The 22,170-nt window shown below is 43.1% G+C and overlaps 3 protein-coding genes across 5 annotated transcripts; 1 reads left to right on the forward strand and 2 right to left on the reverse strand.

Moving 5' to 3' along the window:
- The first annotated feature begins 2,274 nt into the window (after nucleotides 1–2,274).
- Nucleotides 2,275–6,648, forward strand: zgc:101716 (uncharacterized protein LOC492784 homolog). Its single transcript, XM_041942564.1, has 8 exons — nucleotides 2,275–2,454; nucleotides 2,739–2,840; nucleotides 3,680–3,823; nucleotides 4,277–4,327; nucleotides 4,464–4,608; nucleotides 4,757–4,892; nucleotides 5,001–5,133; nucleotides 5,268–6,648. Exons 1-8 carry the CDS (start codon nucleotides 2,350–2,352, stop codon nucleotides 5,442–5,444), a joined length of 993 nt encoding a protein of 330 aa, XP_041798498.1. The 5' UTR covers nucleotides 2,275–2,349; the 3' UTR covers nucleotides 5,445–6,648.
- A 1,770-nt stretch (nucleotides 6,649–8,418) lies between these two features.
- On the reverse strand, nucleotides 8,419–11,419 carry LOC121610326 (protein FAM83A). The gene is made up of 7 exons (XM_041942362.1): nucleotides 11,140–11,419; nucleotides 10,841–10,981; nucleotides 10,500–10,618; nucleotides 10,134–10,301; nucleotides 9,099–9,223; nucleotides 8,777–8,915; nucleotides 8,419–8,499 (listed from the first exon to the last, which is right to left on the reverse strand). Exons 1-7 carry the CDS (start codon nucleotides 11,417–11,419, stop codon nucleotides 8,419–8,421), a joined length of 1,053 nt encoding a protein of 350 aa, XP_041798296.1.
- A 1,006-nt stretch (nucleotides 11,420–12,425) lies between these two features.
- On the reverse strand, nucleotides 12,426–21,183 carry tbc1d31 (TBC1 domain family, member 31). 3 transcript variants are annotated; one of them, XM_041942603.1, is made up of 23 exons: nucleotides 20,845–21,183; nucleotides 19,840–19,980; nucleotides 19,092–19,207; nucleotides 18,780–18,958; nucleotides 18,386–18,537; nucleotides 18,056–18,215; nucleotides 17,715–17,915; nucleotides 17,449–17,610; nucleotides 17,194–17,273; nucleotides 16,923–17,069; nucleotides 16,427–16,560; nucleotides 16,185–16,318; nucleotides 15,895–16,074; nucleotides 15,547–15,779; nucleotides 15,325–15,397; nucleotides 15,116–15,192; nucleotides 14,875–15,010; nucleotides 14,583–14,675; nucleotides 14,131–14,259; nucleotides 13,712–13,906; nucleotides 13,423–13,492; nucleotides 13,156–13,344; nucleotides 12,426–12,996 (listed from the first exon to the last, which is right to left on the reverse strand). In XM_041942603.1, the coding sequence occupies exons 1-23, from the start codon at nucleotides 20,913–20,915 to the stop codon at nucleotides 12,842–12,844; spliced, it is 3,207 nt and encodes a 1,068-aa protein (XP_041798537.1). In that variant the 5' UTR covers nucleotides 20,916–21,183; the 3' UTR covers nucleotides 12,426–12,841. The 3 variants fall into 3 exon arrangements, with proteins under 3 accessions (XP_041798537.1, XP_041798538.1, XP_041798536.1); XM_041942604.1 differs by having other exon boundaries at nucleotides 13,156–13,338; nucleotides 15,116–15,195; XM_041942602.1 differs by having other exon boundaries at nucleotides 15,116–15,195.
- Nucleotides 21,184–22,170: the final 987 nt, after the last annotated feature.

Below are 22,170 nucleotides of genomic sequence, written 5' to 3' on the forward strand. Positions count from 1 at the left end.
AACATGTGCACTTGAGAGCAACGTTTTGCGTGTTTTGCTTTGAGTAAATGTGACGTGAAGCAGTCTGGACTAACTGCAGATGTAGAGAGGAAAGTAGTGCATAGTGTGCCATTAAAACCTAGATCCTGTCAGTCAGTCACCATTTGTTTCTTTTGAGGTTTAGAAACTGAGCGCAGTAACTACTTCTTAGTTATCTGATAAATGATTGTTTAGGTGAGACACAGATTAGTTTAATTAAACCATCAGCAATGCAGTGTCAGTTGTTGAGAATACATAGTTGTTGGTATTCGTTTGTAATGAACAGTGGCATTGATAGTAGATGATAAGAGAATAAATAAATTGGATCTGAATATGAAAACCAAATGTCTTTTTATACACAGTACAAATGCAACTGTAGCTGGAAGAGGACATCACATTAAAATCATTGTGGACAGAGAAAAGGCTGATAAGTGAGTTTAGTCCGACCTAGATTGCTAAATTTTCCTCTTGTGTTATGTTATGGAGTCCTCACAAAGTCTTCTTCTAGATGCAGGTAGATGCATTTGCAATTTAAAAGACACTGTAAGTTTTAGTTCTTATCTCCGTTAATTTGTGGTCATTTGTGTAGAACATTTGACTTCTCCCCAGTCAACTGATGTTAATTTTTTCTCTCCCCCACAATAAAGATGCGTTTGGAGTCTATTGATCATCTATCTGATTGGTAAGTAGCTCACTCACACGCAGGATCTTGTAGATGATCAGTACACATGATGAGATATATGGCAGATCCACAATGATCCACAACAAATATGTGAATCGTGAATTGAAATAGTAAAATTGTTCATTGTATTTTACAGTAAATTGCTCTAATTTCAATTTTTACAAAGAGGATTTGACTTGCATATCATTCAGTATTGAGGGATGCGACACTAAAGGATGAGTATTCAGCTCACTGCTGTATTACCAAGCAATAACACCATAGCTGCCAGTAACTGACGTGATGAAAATGAAATGGGAACAGGAATTCTTATATAATCTTCTGGCGCTTCACATTTCACAGGAAGTGCACAGTTAGATAATAATGACACAGATAGTCACCAGTTTCATTTAGAAGTTAATTATGCTCCATTCTTTTGGTTTTCATATCCAGCTCTCTGCAGCACATTCATCTTAACGCAGAACGGGACAACATCTCAGTCATCAGACTGCTCAGACCACACTTCTCAAAGAGCTATTGATGAGAACGAGGTAGTGTGCGCTCACACCTTGTTGGTGCCGAATTCCTGGGTGAGAATTGGCCCGCTGGGCGCTGACGATGTCAGTGTCACAGCATCAATGCCTAAAAAGAAAAGAAAAAAAAATCTGCTTTCTTCAGAGCCCCCACAGTCACTGGCAGAGTTATGGCGTTGCTCTCTAAGTAGGAACTGTGTCACAAAAGACTTCATCCCACAGAACCACAAACACAACTACTGCTGTGCTTTCTGTGTCCTCTCCCTCTTTCTGCTTACTGTATGTTCATATTTTTTCTCTCTTCCAGGTGTAAACACATCTCAAACGTCAGTGTGAACACTTGGAATGACTTTCATTGTAATATGTAAGGGTGCTACATTACTATGTCCTCATCAGAAAGTAGGCCTAGATATTAGATAATACTTTAATAATCTCACAATGGAGTACATTTCTCCTTTGTGAGATTAATAAAGTCTTATCTAATGGCTTAGTATTTAGTGGGTGGGCTCCAGAGAGTCAAAGAGAGGAATGTGACCTGAGTGGTGCCGTGGACACATGAGAGGACCACCTCTGGTTCAGTAAGCCTGACTCTGAGAAGTTAATTTCATCTGTGCAAAGTAAGAGACAGCCATGTTTATGCCATGAAAATGATCATTCATAAACACATCTTAAATATTTGAGATGTCTTGATGTCTTTCAAATTGACAGAAATTGAATTAATTTGTATATCAGATTGGCATTCATATTAAATACTTTTTATATACATTTATTTCGTGCACCATTGCTGATAGAAACAGTTGTGCTGCCTTGATCCATGTGTATTTTTTTGGTGGTGGGGGGAGGTTGGGGGTTGGGGGGCATGGAGACGCAAACTTCTCTATTTAAAAGTTGAGATGTTTTTGAAAGATTTTATTCACTGCATGTTGAGGTGTGCAGCATGCAGAACACCCCCCTTTTCCATCTTCTGGCGGAACCTTTCTGCCCGGAACTATTAAACGTGGACAATGTATTAGTCGTGTACTTTAGTTGTAAGGACTGTAAGCACAAGGCTGTAAACAAACAGAACGTGAGCAGCGGGAAGCTAGCCTGTCGACACGCGTTTTTTAAAGTTTGGGGATTAATCGAAGTTTTTGTCCTCGAATGGAGATATTTGGCAGCACGTTTGACGACTCGGTGTTTTTGGAGGCGAGGGACCGAGTCTCCGTGACTCTGTCCTCTTACAACGCCAAACTGTGTGAGCCAGAGGTGAGACCGTTCAGTCATGACTTGGTTAACAGCTTCACATGCTGGAAGAAACTGAATAAAAAAACCCTGCTGGCTAACTAGCTGTTAGCTAAATTTGATTTGACTCGTACATTTTTACACTTCTGCAAGAAAGAGACCAAAAATAAGAGATGACATAAAATAAGCAAACAATAAATAGCATGTGTGTGTAAATAGTGCACGAAGAGCACAGTGTGTGGAGCTGACTAAATGGACCCATGGAGTGTTTTTAAAGCTGTCATCTTTTCTCCTGTTTGTCTCTACAGTGGTTTTGTGAGAGTGCTGCTCTCGACACGGATGATTCATTGGAGAAGCAGAAAGTCTACAAGTTTAGAGGAGACTTGGCTGTGAGGCAGGGCAACTATCAGGTGACAGTCATTCAGTTTAGGCACTCATCTCTAATTTCTAGTACTTATTTAGGAGCCATTGTGATTTTTCCAGTGATGCTGACTAAATACCAGTGAAGTTGGTGGCAAGTTACAGAAAAGAAGCGGAAGCTCTCACTTTAGCTAGCTTGTCCACGGGGACATTTTATGCAACACTGGTATCATGGGCCAGTGTTTCAATGTTTCTGTTGAGATTACAATATACAGGACTTTATTTATTCCTGTTACTCGCACGTTAACATTTTCTGTAAATAATGCATTCATGTATACAAGTGAGCACGAAAGCAACATTTCCAGACAACACAAAAATGCCTTCTGAAAACACATTTAGAGCATCCCACCGAAACGCCTCATGAAACAACAGCAGGTTGAATTGTTGAAATATTATGATATCAAAGCATGTTCAGATGATTTTGTGAGTTGATGCTGTCTGTTTTGTTTGTGTCTCTTTACTGTTTCCTGCTAGACACACTGTAATGCTATCTTAGAATTTAAGATAGATAAACAGATAAAGCTAAATGTTATGATCTCAATGGGACTTGCCTGATTAAATAAAGGTTTAGTAATGATAATACTTTATGCTGTCATGCTTCGTAATTATACACCCACTTGACTATCTGAAAATAAATTAGTTTCAGTACATTTACAGTAGCCATACTAACAGTAACACTACCCAAGGCACATGGAACACTTAGTTTGACCTAACTGAGATCTTTTTTTTTCATGCTATCATTCATCCCACTCTGTACTGTCCATGATGAGGCGTGTAATGTTAAAAAGCCTCGTTGTTTTCTTCTGTTGTCATGGTGTGGCGGGTACAGAAAGCCTTGGATGCATACAGCAGCTGCCTGGAGTGGATCGCTGACAACAACATGACCATCAGAAGAGATGTACTGGAGGGAATGGCCCGATGCTGCACCAAACTGGGACAGAGAGACAGGGCGCTGCACTTTGCTGACTTACTGGTAAGGGTTTTCCATGCAGAACAATGTCCCATACAAGTGACTGCAACAACATGCTGTCATTGTGAAATGCTTTTTATACCACATGGTGTTTTGTTCATTTAAATAACAGTTATGTTTGTCTCTTACCGTCACTGAAATTGGCATATATGTCACAAGACCAAAGACAAGAACAATAGTGCACCATTCCAGATATTTTGTCTGATGTAGGAAATGAACAGTAAGTCACTAAAGTAGATGTTTTTTACCGTGTGTATTTATATATATATATATATAGCATCTTACACTACACTGTGAATATCAGGAAATATACATTTAAAACACAAATCCTACAAAATTTACACAACTCCTAACCATTTCTCAAAGTACAGAATAACTTATTCTTACCTTACAGGCAGCCACTGGCTTTTATTCACAGTATGTAATTTGGTTTATGTATACATGGTCTTTCTCCAGAGCAAAGAAGCCTCCAACACCTGTCACCTAACCAGCCTCCTGCTGCTCAAGGTCAGCATTAACCCCCACACACACACACAAAAAAAAAAACAAACAAACTCCTTCTTCCCTTTTTTTTGGTTCCAAATCATTCTGTGGATATGTAATAACATTATTATTTTATTGAAATGTAAACTTTTACTGAAAGGTCACAATCTACCAGCATTTTGGAGGCGTAGGATCCAAGATGTCGTGTCTGCAGCAGCTGTGTAGCCTGCTGCCCTTCAACCCCTGGCACTGGTACAACCTGGGACAGACGTGTCTGCAGCTGCTGGACAGCAACAGAACCACAGGTAGGATGGACTTTATTTCCTGTCTGAACACCCACCAGTTTACCACTTGTGCTCTTGTGTTTTATTTTATTTTAAACAAAGACGTAGATGAAAATCAAACTGTTTGTCCTCATGGTCCGATGTGATCTGCTGTATCTGCCTCTACAAGGACCGTGTTCCCCTCAGAGGTGTGAATCAGCAGAGGAGCAGAATGATGGAGAGACTGCTGAAGAACAGGAGGAGGCAGCAGAGCTCGATGAGGACAGAGTCTGGCTGAAAGCTTGCACCTGTTTCATCAGGACAAGGTACATCTGTGCTGCAACAGTTGAATGTGTCCTATTAATGTATTCATGAAGAGCCTGAATGTAAATCATAGTGTCTGAATGTCTCCTTGTCTCCTCTGTCTCCGTCAGACTCCTGTTGAGAATCCTTCGGCAGCAGCAGTCCTCCTTTGTGCTGCAGCGGAGTGAAAACACCCTGCAGACGACGGATGACGCATTACAGCAGCTAAATCCCAAAGAAACAACCCTGCAGGCTCTCACTGAGGTGGGGACACGCTCCTGGATTTGTGTATGCATGCATGAATTTCAAGCAGTTTAGAGTTAGCCGAGGTTTGAGGTTGACGTGAAGTTTTTTAAAAGAGCAAAAAGCTTTTAGTATCCCTCTCTTCCATCTCCCAGGTGATGTCAGAGGACCTGGTCCCTGAGAAGATGAGGGAGGACTACCAGGATGGGGAGAGTCTGGCCAGTGTGTGTGTGCAGACATTCAGAGAGCGCTGGTGGAATAAGATCTTACAGACTGGAGTACTAGAGGCTGATGGCAGTCAACATGTGGCACAGATGGACACAAAGTCCTGATGTACCAGTGATGCCTGCGTACAGAGGAGCTGGCAGACAGGAATAGACTGAAGAACGTGCTGAAGATGGTTCTGTCACTGTGTAGATCCCATCAAAGAGCGAAAGAAACAGGACCGAACTGAAAGCTAAATCCAACTCCTAAAACAGAAGTTGACATGAGGTCTGCTGGCTCTTATTGATATCACGAGTCTCAAAAATGCTAAAATACATCAGAATATTCATGAAACTCATTCATGTTTCATGTTCACCTCCTCACTTAAAGGTATACTATGTAGGAATTATCAGCTAATGTTTAAAAACCCAACATTCCCCAAAAACTTGGCCCCTCCTCCCTGGCCCCCAGCTCCTAAGGCAGTGACTCAGGAGCAGTGCACCTGACTGCCTGTGGGAAACTGAGTGATGAGGTATCTTGCAAAACATTTGATCAAATAATGTTATATTGTGTGCAATGGTATTGTTATTGGTATATGAACCAACAGCTTTGCTAATCTTCGGATTACTGGCTCTAACTAGCCAGCAAGTTTAGCCATCTTCAGTCTTGCTCGCTGTTAGGCATAGTAGTCGACAGTAATTACATATCATGATGATACAATAATTACAATGCAAAGTAGTCTGCAGAGTTATAGACAGCAGCCAACAGCAACAGTACTTAATTGCTTTTGTGTCTAGACAAGAGATTTTAGCTGAACTTCCCAAGCTTCAGACACAAATTACAGTGTCAGCCTGGTTTCTACGTCTTTCAAACATTTCGACCTCTCCTGCGCTGTTATTGGCTGAGGGCTGCACACCCACTGCCCAAAGGTTGACACCCAGAAACTTAGATAGCACAGCTCTATAAGAAAATACAGGGCAGGGTCTCTGCAGATAAATACACCACCACACACTTCTAGTGGGTCATAAGTGATGATTGAGAGGACCTACTTTTGTCTTAGTCTATACATTGTTTCTTAGGGAAACCCTACACAGTATACCTTTAATTCAAGCCCAGGGAGAACTCCACAGTGAATGTAGTATCAAACATGCCAGACATACACAGAGCCATTAATGATTCATCCACTGAAACTGTTCGATAATTTATGACAGCGATTCTGTTCTGCTTTGAGATAGGACACTCTGTCTAAAATGTAACGTATGCCTTAACATGTTCACATCCTAAAAATGATTTTAATAAAACAATTACGTCATGTATTTTCTGAAATATTGTCTTACATGCAGAAGTAGCTAGGGACAAATGATAGTCCAGCAGAGTTTTTGACGCGTCATGGCGGGAGAAGCACAGGTATTACAGCTCCATGTGTTCCGGTTCCTTTGCCTCGCTATTGCGCATGCGAGCATACAACACTTAAACGTAACAGCCATTGTTGAGGTTATTAGTTCCACCTGTTTGTCTGCTTCTGCAAGTCCAAATATCTGAAAGATATGAAAAAGGCCTATTATTATTATTATTAACAGACACTTGCACTTACGATTGATGCATTTATTTAGGAGTTGTCATTCTCTGACATCAGCTGTTTGCAGAATCTGCAGCGGGCCCCCTTTTCTTCACCTCTCAGTAGCTGGACAGTTTCCACTGTGGCAGAAGCAGAGCCAGGAACAATAAAACATCACATTTCTTCTATTGAAATGTGAATTATGAAAGAATTAACACCTACAGAGCAGTTGGTAACCACAGATTTTATTCTCTGATTATACACAGATGAAATACAAGCCTTTCTGCATGGCACACCTGCGCAGGCGTTTCACATAACTGCCGGATTAGAGCTCCTCAGCACTGCAGGTGTGTACAGACAGCACTTGACTGACATCTCACTCACCCTGTTATTTCTGTTGTATCTGTGATGGCAGAACAATTCTGGTTTGGTGACATTGCACACCATCTGCCTGAGCAGAGGTCTAATCAGCTAATCACTGAAAACAGCCGTGTGGGTGTGCAGGGACTTTGGCAAAGGAACCTGATTATTCTGCTTTTTCAAATCACATTTTCTAATGAAATTTGACAGCCTTTCCACGTTTGGAAACATGAAGTGTGCCATTGTTTTTCTGAATTAAATCCACATTTTTCATACATTTTCACAGAATGATACAGTATATTTTGCATGAACAGATGAGTATGACGTTTAGTTAAGACCTGCTCCTTTGTAGCCTCCTGGGTGCCTATCAGGCATGTTCTTACTCCTTCCTAGTGATGAGGTCATGCTGTCGCGACACGGCCTCCAGCCCGCCTGCTGTCCTGTCCCGTAGGTGGTGTTGAAGGAGCTGTGGCGAGCCGTAGGTCTGGTTATTGCAGTGTGACCTTGGGGCATCCAGGTTAGTCTTGGAGGGGGCTGTAGATGTAGTTTGGCTCCTGTACCTGGTGAGAAAGGCTTGGAGTCCACCTGCAGCTGAGGTTGAAGATGAGCTCCCATGGCTGTCTGAGCTGACTTTGAACCTGAAGCCTCTGTGCTTGGGTGTGACTGGAGGAAGGGTTGGTGGTGCCTCTGGGGCTGATCCTGCTTCCTGGTTTGTAGCCCAGATATGTGTCCTCTTGGGTGGGTTACATGGAACAGGAGGCCTGTCTTTGCTTGTTTTTGCTGTGATGTGGAAGTAGACAGGATTTGGGCTTGATCAGACAGAAAGTCCACCTTTGTTTTCAAATTTAGTGAGCAGTACCATTGTCGTCGTTGTGTGTTCAGACCAGCAGCGATCCCCAGAGGCGTTATTGATCTGTCTCTGTTCCTCTGCTGGAAGAAAGAACCTTCAGTAACCACATTATGGTGCTGAAGATTTGAATTGGTCTTGAAAGGTGATTGATACCAGACAGTCCTGTGCTGTCTGTGTGTGGGCGAAGCAGTGTGCAGAGGGTTTGACTCTTGAACCCTCACATTCTTCTCAGTTGTAGCGGTGACAGTAAGACTGGTGAGCTGAGACTGAATGTATGAGATGTGGGTCTGACACAGAGGATTCAAGTGGCTCTGGATGTGGGTTTGATTCTTCTCTAGAGGTTCCACATTGGTTTGTGCATCATCCTGGGTGCAGACTGCATGCTTTGGCTTTCCCACAGATACACTCTGCAGTGCTACAGGTTGAACCAGAGGTTTAGGGTACAGTTGTGAAGGTTTTTCAGGCATTTGCTCACCAGTGTCTGCTCTGTGTCGGGGCTGGATATTTCCTTTGTTGCACTCCAATTCTGAACTCTGTGGGTTGGACAAAACCGACATGTTTCCTTTTGTCTGGGTGTTTTGATCATCTTTATTCCAAGCTCTGCGGCACACTGTTTTGGCCTGTGTTGACTTACTGACATCAGCGTTAGCGTTTTGAGCTGCATGAAATGTGGGGAGCTGAGGGAGAGTCACGGTGATGTAAGTGACAAAGCCGGGGACTGGTTTGGAGCTGGAGAGAAGCCTGTGAAATTCCTTATGGAAGGATACGGCCGTGCTGCCCCTTAGAAGAACAGCAATACTACGATGGACCTGCCAGGACAGCCAGGAGAAGCTGAGGAGGCAAAACACACACACACACACACTAATGAAAGAGCTGAAAACTAAGGAGAATGGACTAATACACGAGACATACACTGAGAAGAGCGCAAGCGATCACATGGCAAGATTTGCTATTTGAATGTGTCTTCGTGTGCATACATGCAGTGTGTGTGTGTGTGCGTTGGTGCGTGTGTACCTGTACGAGCCAGTCAGCACCTCCGTCCAATCAGTGATAATAAAACTCTCAGCAATCTGACCAGTCAGCTTCCTGCCTGTCTTGGCACAATAGGTCTGTCCATTGACACTGCGTACTGACAGTTTCTATATACTCACACACACACACACACATGCGCACACACACACACACACACAGAAAGAGAGAGAGAGCAATTATTTAATATATTTAAATTGTGGAAGCAGAAACTAACTAGCTAAGAAGCTGTGATGACAGATGCTTTCTTAAATTATTTACATAAATAAAATGTTAATCATCTTTATCACTCAGGTTTAAGTTGTAGCTATTTTGCACAAAACAATCCATAGACATAGCCATCCAATGAATAGCCATCCATTGGCATTTATTTAAAACAGAATTGTCCCGTGACACATTTGGATCCCAAGCTATGGTTGAAAAAAACTGATTTTTCACATTTGCTTGTAACCAGCCTACGGTAAGGTCCCGCCGAATGTCATCAGTATTTTGGTTTCATGCATTAGTGACAAAAAGTCCCCAGATTTTCCAAGTGCAGACTTTTTAACAGGATGCTGGAGCTCAAAGGTCAACTTGTGAAAGAGGACAAAGTAGCCGATGTCACACCCATCCCAAAAAAGTAAAGCACTGTGAGGTTAAAACAACTAACAGAAATGTAAAGCATCCCTGGCTGGGGATTAATAAAGTCTATCTTAATTTATCTTAAGTCCAAATATATATTGTCTCTGGATCTCAGGGTTATATTTTACCTTTCAAGGCTTTGGATTTGTCAGGTGTGTGTTTGTTTTTTCGGAGTGCAAGCCAGGTACTGCACCTGAATGACCTTCTGGTGGAGATGTGACGCAGTGCTTGGATACAAAACCTGGTTTGATTGTTTTATCCAAGGGATAGAAGTTGAAGCAGGGCATTTATGGACCAGGGCTCCTCAAAGTTTGCACAGGTTTTCAGACAGCAAAATACATTCTCGACAATTTTGACAAGTTTCGGTAAAGACAGAATACAGAAGATGAACAAACTGACAGGGAAGTTTTGGCTGTTGAGTTTGAGGTCCTGCCACATGCTGACGAACAGGTTCAGGTTGAGCTGATCCAGCAGCAGATGGACGGACACGTTCCTCTTCTTGCTCGCCTCCAGGAGGTCACACAGCAGCTCTACGTCGCTGAAGCTGTCCATCACTATGGCTAAAGCCTGCACAGATATACAGCGTATCACTCGCTGTGTGTTCGACTTTTCAGCACACAAGACCAACATTTCAGCACCAACATTTTAAGATCATCGCGCTCATGTACCGTTCATATGCAAATACATGCATGTGCAGGCGCATGAAGAAACATGCAAACTGCTCTCCTCTCTCTCACACACGCACACACAGACAGCCACACCTACCTCTGTAGCCTTTCTAATGAACTCTCTGACCATGTCTTTCATGCCCGCTGCCCTGCTGTCAGACTGGAAATAAATTTCAACTCTGGGCTCATCCTGGACACGATCAGTCCTCTTCACATCTGAAAGGAACAAAAACATGACCAGAAGTTGCAGCAAACGAGGACAGAAAGGGTTAAACACTGGTTTGCAGAGAAAGTGCATGTGGCTGACTCACAAAAGTCTCTGGAGGATTTTTAACACCACAAATATCGAGAGTACAACACCAGAAAGATTGAACTTAAGCACTACTAACAGAGTAAGTCGTTTTTGTTGTCCATACAAGACTCCTACTCCTGTAATACCTTTTTGCCCACTTAGGTCCAAACCTGCCACAGTCGGATCACTGTCTGTGGACATGGCAGGACACCGTGTGGCAGACTGAGAGCCAGCAAACAAACTCTCTAACTCTTCGTCGTCATCATCATGAGATGCACCAGGATCAGCTGCGGAAAGCACAAAACCATGCATCAAGCTATGGTATATAAAAAGTAATACAACCAGCAATCAGTGTTTTCTTCCTCATCCAGTGAATCATTCTGATGTCTCTTGTTTTCCAACACAACAGGCTGAGTTAAAAAAAAAAAAAAAAGGGCTCTCCAACCTGTGCTGCCATCCCTCCCGTTTTCCAGAATGTAATTCTTCTCCAGCTCTGACAGAAAGTCCACCTCTCCCTCTGCGTTCAGCACGTCGTGGTATCCCTCCAAGCCGCGGCTGAGCAGGGAGTCTGCTGCCAGCCGGGTGCTCTCATTGTGACTCAGGTCCAGCGTGGGTCTGCTGGCTATGAAGTCGTAGTACGAGCAGGAAGCGACGCGGAGGTCTTGAAGCCGTCGCCTCACCTTCCCCTGGGGTTTTGACCTCCTGTACCACAGCGCGGACTCCATGGATGATGGCTGATTTCAGTTCAAGCCTTGTTCACTTATCAGACGATTATCGGTGCATTAGTTGAACCACAAGCAGGCCGATGCTGCAGCTGTGCATGATCCTCACAGCCTGAATGAGACGATTACCTGCAAGTCTCTTGAGGTTAAAAGCACAGAGAAAGAAAACTGTGGATCCGCCCCTGCTCAGGGCAAAATGATTGAAGAAGTGATGAGAGGTGACAGGTGAGAGCAAAAGTCATGCAGGATGGAAAGAAAGAAAATACACAAGCACATATGTCTGGGTATGTATAGAAATATTTCAGATTTAGTGAAGTTTAGCTTTCAAGACGTATTTTTATGAGGCACCAAGTGTGTGTTTCTGCTTGCTGGTTTACAAGGTTAGGGTTAGTTTTCCTGAGATGAAATGAGAGCAAGTGAGCTCAAACAAAAGACTAGTGGAGGGAAAGAAAGTGAGTGGCAGGAATGAGGATGGCTGTCATTTCAGCTCATGTCTAGCAACACCTGGATGCTTCAAGGTTACAGACACGCCCAGCACACAGCTCCTTATCTGTTTTACACCAATTCCACTATGACATCTTGGCTGCCGTCCAGCCTGTGTTTAGCCGCCGTCTCTTTTCATAAACCAAACTAGTCTTGACAATGACAGTCATTTTTCAAGCAGAAATGTTGAAAAAACACTTGTTGGTTGCAGCTATTTGAATGTAAGGATTTACTGCTTTTCTTGGTCATGATAGCGATGGACTAAGTGATTTGAAGACATCGCTTTGGGCTCTGTGAAATTGTGATGAGCATTTTTCATTATTTTTTCAAATTTTTACAGACTAGATGATTCATCGATTAATCGTGACAAAACTTTGCAGATTAATTGATAATGAAAATAACTGTTAGTTGCAGCCCTGTTATCAATGATAACATAAAAACTGAAGCGATGCATGTATATGTTAAAAGGCACATTGAAACACAAGGTCGAATCAGGATTTTGAAAAACAATTTATCAAAAACTGGTTTTAAATAAGACAAATTACATAAAATTCCTCCAAATAAGAATTTAAAATGGAGCAGCGGCACAAATATTTAAAAAATGACAAGCATGAATATACACAACTGAACATTAAATGGAAAGTTGGATGACAACAAATTCACAACCCCAAAGATTCACCTGTTCCTGTGCTGAGAACTGGTGTTCTGGTGGAAGACATGGGTTTCCATGAGACAGTGGCTTTTGCAGTTAACTGTTTGACTCTGGTTGCATTAATAATTTGTCATTTTAGAGGGAGGGGAGGGTGGTATATGAGCACTTGGAAAGAGGTAAACAGATAGCTGTTTGCTGGTGCGCTCCTCCGTCTGAGTCATTGTTTCTGTTGTTGCATTTCCCTCGAGAGGAGAAGATGTTTTTCTGACACCATGAAGACGGAGATGCGGTCACTGAGAGACAGAGGACAGTGTGTGGACAGACTGTGAGGAGGCAGAGCTGCCCTCTCTGGCTCTGCCCGCCAGCTTCCGTCTCAGTTCTCTGATTTCCTTCAGCAGTTCTCTCTCGCTGCTGTCCAGCTGGGCCCGGCCTCGGTCCAGGGAAACTGACAGACAACGAACACAGATAGATATAACAAGATAAACACGGTCATATTATGAAAAACTGCAACAATTAAACCATTAGTTGATTGACGGAGCGTTGATTCATAGTTGAAGTCATTTTTCAACGAGTTGGCAATAATTTAATGTCTGCGATGACTCACAGTTGGTGGAGGTGCTCTCCGAAGGTGAGCTGCTGTTCAGACACACCATGTTGGACCCTGCCCGCTTTGGGGAGGTGGCAGAGTGGGGTCTGGCTCTAACGGGAGCACTAGTGCTGGCACTGGGTCTATGAGGGAGTTCTCTGGTCCAGCACGGTGACCTTATCCCCGTCTGTCTCTGCCCGTCTGGCACAAAGCAAACACTGTAATGTCAGATCCATGTCTGGATGACAGACAGCTCACACAGGCTACTAACAAGTGGAGTGATACCTGTGTCTGCTGAAGGCAAGGGCTGCCGCTGCTCCTGTAGCTGGGCTCTGGCACTCATCACTTCATCCCACTGCAAATTAACATCAAGTATATATTTACTCGTACAAGGAACACTTTGATGTTGGTTAGTGAGGAACACAAATATCAATCTTTTTGTTGTCTTACGAGATAATTTGTACAACAGATTTTTACAGAAAAGCCTCTAAATTACGTCATAGTAACTGTACACAGACAAGCCAATGCATCATGTAAACTGATGTGTTGACAAACACACTGTTGTTTTTCTCACCTTCCTTCCTGCCACCTCTCTCATGGTGTCAGCCACTCTCTCCTCCTCTGCCAGGGTTTGCCTGTGAAGCTTTGCCAGTCTCTCCCTCTTCCTCTCCTGCTCGGCATCCACCTGCTGCAGGCGCTCCGCCACCTCTCTCTGCCAGTCTGAATCCAAGCCCAGCTGGCACGCCCCCGCCAGGGACTCCTCCAGCGCCTGTGTGTGTGTGTGTGTGTGTGTGTGTAGAGAGCGAAAGAAAGTTAACAAACACAAGAGGAAAAGATCACAAGTACCTGTGCCAAAATCAGTGTTTGGATGACTGTGTGGCTTTGATAGTTTCTTGTGAAGCCAGACGGATGTACGAGTGCATCGAGATCACGCGCTGACATACAGCATGTCAATATTATTACAGTGGCTCCATACTGGAATGTGCCACTGACCTGCATGTTGGTCTCGGTGCTGTGCAGCAACTCTGCGAAGCTCTCCTCCTCTCTTTCTGCCCTCCGCATCCTCATCTCCACCTCTTCCTCAACCTTCCGTCCCATGCGCTCCTGCTCCTTTAACATGTGCTGAGGGAAATGGAAAAAAACATTGAAAAAAACGGACTCTTGCAACTATTACAACGTAATATTTCTTTTTTGACTGACCACAAACCGTGTTTGATTGTAAGACTCTAAATGCAGGCCACCCTATGCAGAATTGTCCAGTGAGAAAGCAGTAGTAACATTACATGCCTCCATTATATTTTAATTGCCAAATGTGTCCTAGGTTTATGCGAGTCATCATTGGTGGATAAATGGAAAAACACAGAGTCACAAAGCAAGAGGAAGGGAGGGAGAAATTAATCAAAAGAGGAGGCTGGGAGAGAGGGAGGAAGGTTGAGGTTTGTCACCTGTTCAAGCTGTCTCCTCTGAGTCTCCAGCTCCATCTGTCTGACTTCTAGATCCTGGACTGCAGCAGCTCTTTCTCGCTCCTGGAGATCCATCTGAGGCATGACAAAGGTTATTGTTGGGCTAGTACTCAAGCATGAAGATTATTAAGTCCATGACAGATATAGACAAGCACATTAATTATGATAAACTGTGGGGAGCACAGTTTTCAGCTCAGGATCTCTGATATTACAAGCTTGTGTTTATGTGTTTATATAAAAAGGCCTTAGATCTCTGTCATTAGGTTAGGCTTACCTTTCTACTGATTTCCTGGTCTAGTCCTCGGATCTGTGTGGCTCTCAGGTCCTGCTGGTGTTTGAGGAATCGTCTTCGAGTTGCGTCCAGCAGCTGCAACTCCTTCACCTTCAGCTCCCTCTTCATGGCTGCCAACCTGCAGAGGACGGTGCAATGTGAGCAACCAAGTCTGCTGACTCGCAGCCTTATTTTTTTCCTGACAGCTAAACTATGGAGGTGTGAGGTGTCTTGTGCTTGTTACTTTGCCCTCTGCTGTGTTAGTTTTTCCTCTTCCTGTGCCAAGATGTTTCTGCGCTGCTCCTCTGCCTTCTGCAGCAGCTCCTGTGTTTAAATCCAACGATTCAGTTTGCTTCATTTCCATTTGCTTGTGTTGCATACATCGACTATATGTGCAAGCCAAAATTACAACAAATTCTTTGCTTCAAATGAATGTTGAAAAATCCCATCAACCTGTTGTGCGTGATAGGCCTCCTCTTCAGCTTGGCGACGCACAAAATCTGCACGCAGGGCTGACACCTCCTGCCTGATGAGACAACCACACTCACATTTCACCTGTTGCACCTTTTGTCACAGATTACCTCTGAATGTATTATCGAACATTCATTTTAGCTAATTAAACATGCATTTCTGAGTATCTTATTAACACCGTCAAGGCAATATCTGTCATCTCACCTCTCACGGAGATACTCCATCTCCTGCAGTCGTATCTTCTCCCTCTCCCGGCTCTGGTACTCCACTATGAATTCTGGGTAGTGGTTGAACACGGGGTACTGGCCTTTGGTGAGCGGTGTAAAGTCAGAAAGCATAGTCCTGGGATGTATGTCAGCTGGTGTGTTGCTCATGAGCCGGTAGGCCTCTTTTATCATGGATCCCACATCCAGGTTGTTACGGTGGTGGAAGAAATACTGAAAGGAAAAGAAACAGGAGTGAAGAGACAAGATTTCACAGAGGGTGAGAGACAGAAAAGTCTACCAACTACAGGGCTGACTTTATTTTCAGAGGAGAAGAGAAAGTAGTCACCTCAAAGTCCTGTTTCTGGGAGCAGAGCAGCAGAGGCTCGCGGCAGCAGGTGATGTAGGCCACGCAGGTCATGAGCAGGAATGACGGGTGGTTGGAGAAGATTGAGTCAAAGAGTCGGAGCCACTCATCACGAGTCAAAACCTCAGAGAACAAGGTCTCCAGCAGGGGCCACACATAGAGCTGCGACAGATACAGAGACACACAATGAAATGTGTCATGTGATCAAATGGGGGTTCCAGTTAGCCAGCCTTCTCCTCCAGGAGGGTGTAGCTGTGCACTGCTAGTCTTACCTGTGAGGTGATGCCACAGTCCACCAGGTGCTGCAGCAGTTCCTTGTCGTGATGAGCCAGAACGTTCTCCGCCATGCTCAGGATGTTCAGAGGAGGGTTGGGGAAGTACTCGAACCAATGCTGACACCAATTCACTGGACAACCAAGCAATGTTGTCATGAGCAACAGTGTAGAAAACCCTCCAACAATTAATGTTTTGTTAACTGAGAAAATGGCTCTACGTAATAACAACCATTAAGTACCTATGACAGTGGCCACCACCTCGAAGCAGAGCATAGGGTTGTTCTGGAAGAGCTTGACGAAAGGGAAGGTCACCAGGGGAAGGTACTCCACCTCTCCAAAGATGGCTGCCCAGTGAGCTAAGGCAGACAAAACCCTGTGGGGCAGAGGAAATGGCTAAATTCTTTAAAACCTCAAAATCCGGCAAATAAAATGGGAAAATGTGTGTTGTGTGTTTTTCCACAAGATGATTTATGTCATTTTAGTGTGCTATGTGCTAAGTGTTAATTTTTCTATTAATTTCAAACTAAACTGAGTTTGGTGGTTGTATGGTTGGGACCTTGATACTGTGTATCCATCCCCCAATCCCTCATGTGTGGCTCCAGATAATGTCACTAGCGTGAGATGGTAGCGCCCTTATCAGGATATTACAGTGGGAGGGAGTGGAGACATCTTTATTTACGTTTAAGTCATTGGTACTTAGAATGAATTTTGTTGTGTGTGTGTGTGTGTGTGTACCTCTGCAGTCCCCTCTGTAGCTTGTGACTTTTGATGGGGTATTTATCGTGCAGCGTGACATAGGCTGGATGCAGGCCTTTATCAGTCAGACTGCTGTACGCTGCATGGTTCTCTGGGAGACACAACAAAGACCGCCATACAAACATCCTGCAACATGGATACACAAATTAATCATGTAAATATTTAACGCAAATAAGTGTTAAAAAGGTTGCATACATTTGACAATCATCAGATAAATGATGATACTTCCACCCATGAAAGTAATCTTTACCTGTACTTAGCCGGATACTCTCCAAACGCCTTGAGCAGAGCCACCAATCTCTTCTTATTCAGTCCAGCAGGTAGTTCATTCTGTTAACAGATTGAACACTAATCAAATTAAGCACTCATTGCATCTAGACAGAAGGTGGGAAATGCTTTGCATTTGTGGTTTAGCACCTCTATGATAAATAAAACTTCACCTACAGATAATGAAGAAAAGAAACAATGTACTCGGACATGTGTCTCGGCTGTGTGTTGTTCCCACCTCTTTATCCTCTGCTGTAGACCCAGCAGGGGGTCTAAGTGTCCGCCTACCCGAGGTCTTGGCTGGTCTCTGAACGACCTCTGACCTAACTTTGACCTTTAGGTTAGACATTTTCTGATCAGCTTCACCACCAGAGACTACTGCCACCTGGGAGGGAGGAGGCTGGGTGAGGGTAAAGGCAAGACACACACACACACACACACGTATGAATATACATACAGAACAATATCTTACTACGTTGTACTGTTGTCACAACTGACTGTCACCTTGTTTAATTCCTGTGTGAGACTCTGAGCGCTGTAAACATTGATGCTGCCATTATCCATGATGGCCACAACGTGTCGGCCGTTAGGGCTGACTGCCACTGTGGTGATGGCGTCGTCTTGGGAACCCATGTGGAAAAGCTGCTTGCAGGTGTGAATGTTAATGAAGCGCATCACGCCGTCCTGGCTCAGCACACCTAGTGTCTAGAGAGAAAGAAACAAAAAAAAAGAAAGACATGCTTACTGTGGAGAAAAGTTAACATGTTAAAACAGAAATATAGAAACTCTGAAATTGAAACAAAAGTCCACAGCCGCAGAACAGGGTAGTCCTGCTGTTGATGTACCTGGCTGGCTCCTCCGTCAAAGCTGTCGGGCAGGAATTCCAGCTGTCGCACAGTTCGAACCTGCGTGGGCATCTGAATCACCCTGATCAGCTGTTTGCTGTCCAGACACCACAGGTGCAGCAGGTTGGAGCGCCCACCAGCTGCAAGGCTTTTACCATCACTGCCAATGACAAAAGTCAGGTATATCAGTGTTTGATGGAGCCTTCTGCTTTCAATTTGCTTTACCTTTATTATGGTGTTTAGCATGGTGGGAGGGGCAGTCATGAAGAATTACACCGAAAAGCTCCATAATCAGCTAGCTAGTTAGCTGTTGTGATGTGAGAGGCCCACCGTGTGACAGCGAAGGCCTTGTAGGAGATTTTGGGTCCACAGTCGGGGACAGGGAGCTGATATTTGCAGAACAGTGTGTCGCTCTCCCAAGCAAAGATGGAGTCATCACTGAAACAGCTGAGGATGGTGTTACTGAGAGGCAGGAAAAACACCTGCAAAACAGACATGGACCATGACAACAGCGAAAATAAAGAACAAATTCAGTACTATCGTACATTTACTGGACATATAGTGTTAAACGCACGGTATGTAATTTCTGCCCCTGGGGTCTCTCAATCAAAACAAGGAAAAGAAGAGGCATAGTCATGGGAGTCTTTGTCTTCATTGTTAAAAAACCACCACTGCTGATGAAAATCTGTCCTGTTGTTTTCATTTGGTATGTCTGCATGTTTACCCTCTGAATGCCAACAGACTGTCTGATGTTGAGCTTCCTCTTCCTCTGGAAGGTGTCCAGGTCCCAGAGCTGAGCCGTGTCCGAGGACGTGCTGATGGCGTAGCGACCTGAGCTGTGGACAGAGATGGACGAAACTGATCCCTCGTGACCCCGCATCCAACTGACCAGCTGCTTTGTGTCTGAAAGAAAGAAATTGAGACAATAGCAAGTTTCATTTGAGATTCAATTCTGTGAAAAAGTCCTGAGAACCTAAAAGTTCACCATTAAAATGACTATTTAAAGAATAATGTGTAGATGGGTCCATCATAATACCTTTGTCAAAGCACTTGATGGTGTGGTCAGCCAGAGCCACAAGGAACTCTGTAGTCCTGCGGAGGCTGAATGCCAGGGCAGTGCAGGCCTGTCCTGTCTTCTGTACCAGGCGAAATCTTCCGAAGAAAGAAGCAATGAAATACACAAGGCAGGACAAATGTGAGGGCATGCTGAGTTTATATAGTAAAGGAAATTTTTGTGATGGAAAATAAGTTATTCTCTAAGAGTGAAAGAAGATGAGTTTGAGAGAACATGGGAAAATTATATTTGGTCTAAGAAATAAAGACATTTGCACTGTATAATTGCATTAACAAATATGTACATTATTGTATAAAAGTTTGAATAAGCAAACAGTACTGTAAATTGAATTACTATTTGTAAACTGCAACGCCCCTCTTTGCAGTTGTATGTTTCGATGTCATGTTTTTGTTGTACCTGTGTATGTACAAAGGCAATAAAGACTAAAGAGTTAAAAAAAGAAGTATTTTTGTTTTTTTTATCTTTTTTTGCTCTACATATTCAGATGAGAGAAGAAAAGCGTCAATGTTAAATTGTTATCACTAGCATTAATAGGAAATGTTGGAACAGTGATGACAGTAAGTGAACAACAATATTTGTGGTTATGTGATAAATCCCATGTAGCTAACTGTTGCTAAGAAAATCATACCATTAAAATGATGATACAAGTTCTTAACAAAGCAATACTTAAAACAGCAAATTATTTCGGGGCTTTTCAGCACAGCCAGACCTGTTCCTACTGATGTCAAAGACATAGATGTTGCCATGGTGATCCCCAGCCAGGAAGGAATCTCCTGTGGCGTCAAAGGCCACATGGAGGAAACGCACCGTCTTGGCCTGCTGAGCAGTGCGGACCACCTTCACTAACATGCTGAGGGAGACAGACAACACAGCTTAAAGGGGAAACACATCACTCAGACAGGGCTCAGATGAAAAGAAACACATTTCAGTGAATCATGGCTGCTCTCTAGTGGTTAGAACACACCCTGAAACAGCTTCTCTCGTGACCAAATACACTTTGAGGCTGCTCAGCAAGGCGCAGCTGCAGAGATGATACTCCGAATAATCTGATGTTAGACAACACACTGGCTGGGATTTGATTTGCTTTTATTCTCCTGGTCTTAAAAATGAGAAGTGATAAAAGCACTGACAGTTATACCAAAACTATTACCACAACAGTGATACGCAGGCAGGGACTAGAATAAATTCTGATATTATATTCAATTAACTTTGGCCGGGACATTTATCCCAAAAGCATCTGAAGACCAACAAGATCTTAGCCCATATACTAAAGATTATTTTAGTACACTGTCAGATGAGTGGTTCTCAAACTTGGTGTTAAAAATGAGGAGTGTATCTTTATTTTCTATCTTTATCCTCCAACTTAAAACATAATCAGTTATATCTGTACTCTAGCTGGGATTTAGAAACAAAATCTTCTATTGGCCAACAAGAACAACGGCAACATGATCAATTGAGAGTAAACAGTATAACGTTATATGGGAGTGAGGGCCATTCAAACGTTTAGTATTGGTACTAAGTACTTGTATGGATGTACAAGGAGTGCAACAAGTGTGACCCAACATAACTAAACTGTAAGCACTTGGCTACCTTGCAATGTTATCTGAGAATCACATGTGTCACGGAGAGATCTTACAACATAATCCAGATAAATGTGTCACTATCAGGTGCACATGAACTAACCAAGCATCATTTTTAACCATTTGAGACCTACCTCTTGCCTAATGTTGGTTTTCGATGCCAGACTTTCCCATCTTCTTTGTTTCCGATGTCCGTCACTTCCATTTTGAACACGTCTGTACCAACTCGGAATAAATTCTGTAAATAATTAAATGCTCACTGCCACAGTTTACATTAATATGGCTAGCTAACCGGATAACTGGCTAGCCCGGCTAGTCTCTTTAAAGGCGGAGCAAACAGCGCGAAATTTGAAATAACATTCAGTGTATTGAGTTTGAAGTGACGAGCAGAGAAGCTGCAGAGCTCAGCGCCATTTAGTCTTCAGATTTCTACAGTCAAGTTTAACACTCTTCTTCAACATCAGTGTCAGAAGGTTTTTTTCTTTTTCGTTACTTGTTTAGCGGACGGTTATTTTGTCGCTCAAAGGTGACGTCAGCGGCAACTAGGTACTAAGCATTATAGGAGTTGTAGTTCAAATGCTGCTGATTCTACCTCTTTTTGTTTATATAGTAAACGATTCTTCTCTTTTAATTAGGAATCATGCTTTATCATTTTGCTGATAGTACTCAATGAGCTTCTTTATAAAGCCCACACAACATACAGGGTTCAGTCTGTAAGACAGCCACAATGTCTACAGTTTTAATTGTAGAAGGTAAACTGCCACAATCTTGCTAAAGCCACCAAATTTCCACAAACAAAACAAACAGTCAGTGTTACTAGACGAATGTCAACAGCACCGACAGTACCATGTGTAGGAATGACCTTTTTATATTCTTATGTTTAAATTCTTGCTTAGTTTTGCACATTTTTTTAATGTACCGTTTAGATAAATACGCATGTGCTACTGTTTTTGCTTCAATGTGAAGATATTATTTTAGAAGAAGTAATTACTAACATGTCAAAAAAATATTTTACAGTAAATTTACCTTAGTTTTCTCCATGTTAATTTTCTAAAGTATGTTTGTATGATACAAAGTAGAGTCCTCATGAAATTTCTCATTTTCAAGTTTATGAAACCCAGTTTCCAAGTCAAAAGCCATTTAACAGGGTAGGCTTGCATGGCCAATGATGACTATGGGTGACAGTCAGGTCTGGAGGAGGGGGGCAGTGAATCCTCATGGGCTTAACACAGCAAACATGTAAAGTAGGGTGAATGTACATGGTACATGGTAGGTAGAGGTGCACAGCAGCTATAAACATGTGGCCGTCCTCTTTATTCCCTCTTTTGTTATCATTGCAGGTCATCGGTGCACCATAAAATCCCGTTTACTGTTTATTCTCATCGGACAGCTGACAACAATGTGTTGCCAATAGTTTAATCTTCCTTAAACTTGTATTTTAATAATATTACTGTTATCGC

This window comes from Chelmon rostratus, chromosome 8 (assembly GCF_017976325.1).
Source record: "Chelmon rostratus isolate fCheRos1 chromosome 8, fCheRos1.pri, whole genome shotgun sequence".
Classification (NCBI taxonomy): Eukaryota; Metazoa; Chordata; class Actinopteri; order Chaetodontiformes; family Chaetodontidae; genus Chelmon; species Chelmon rostratus.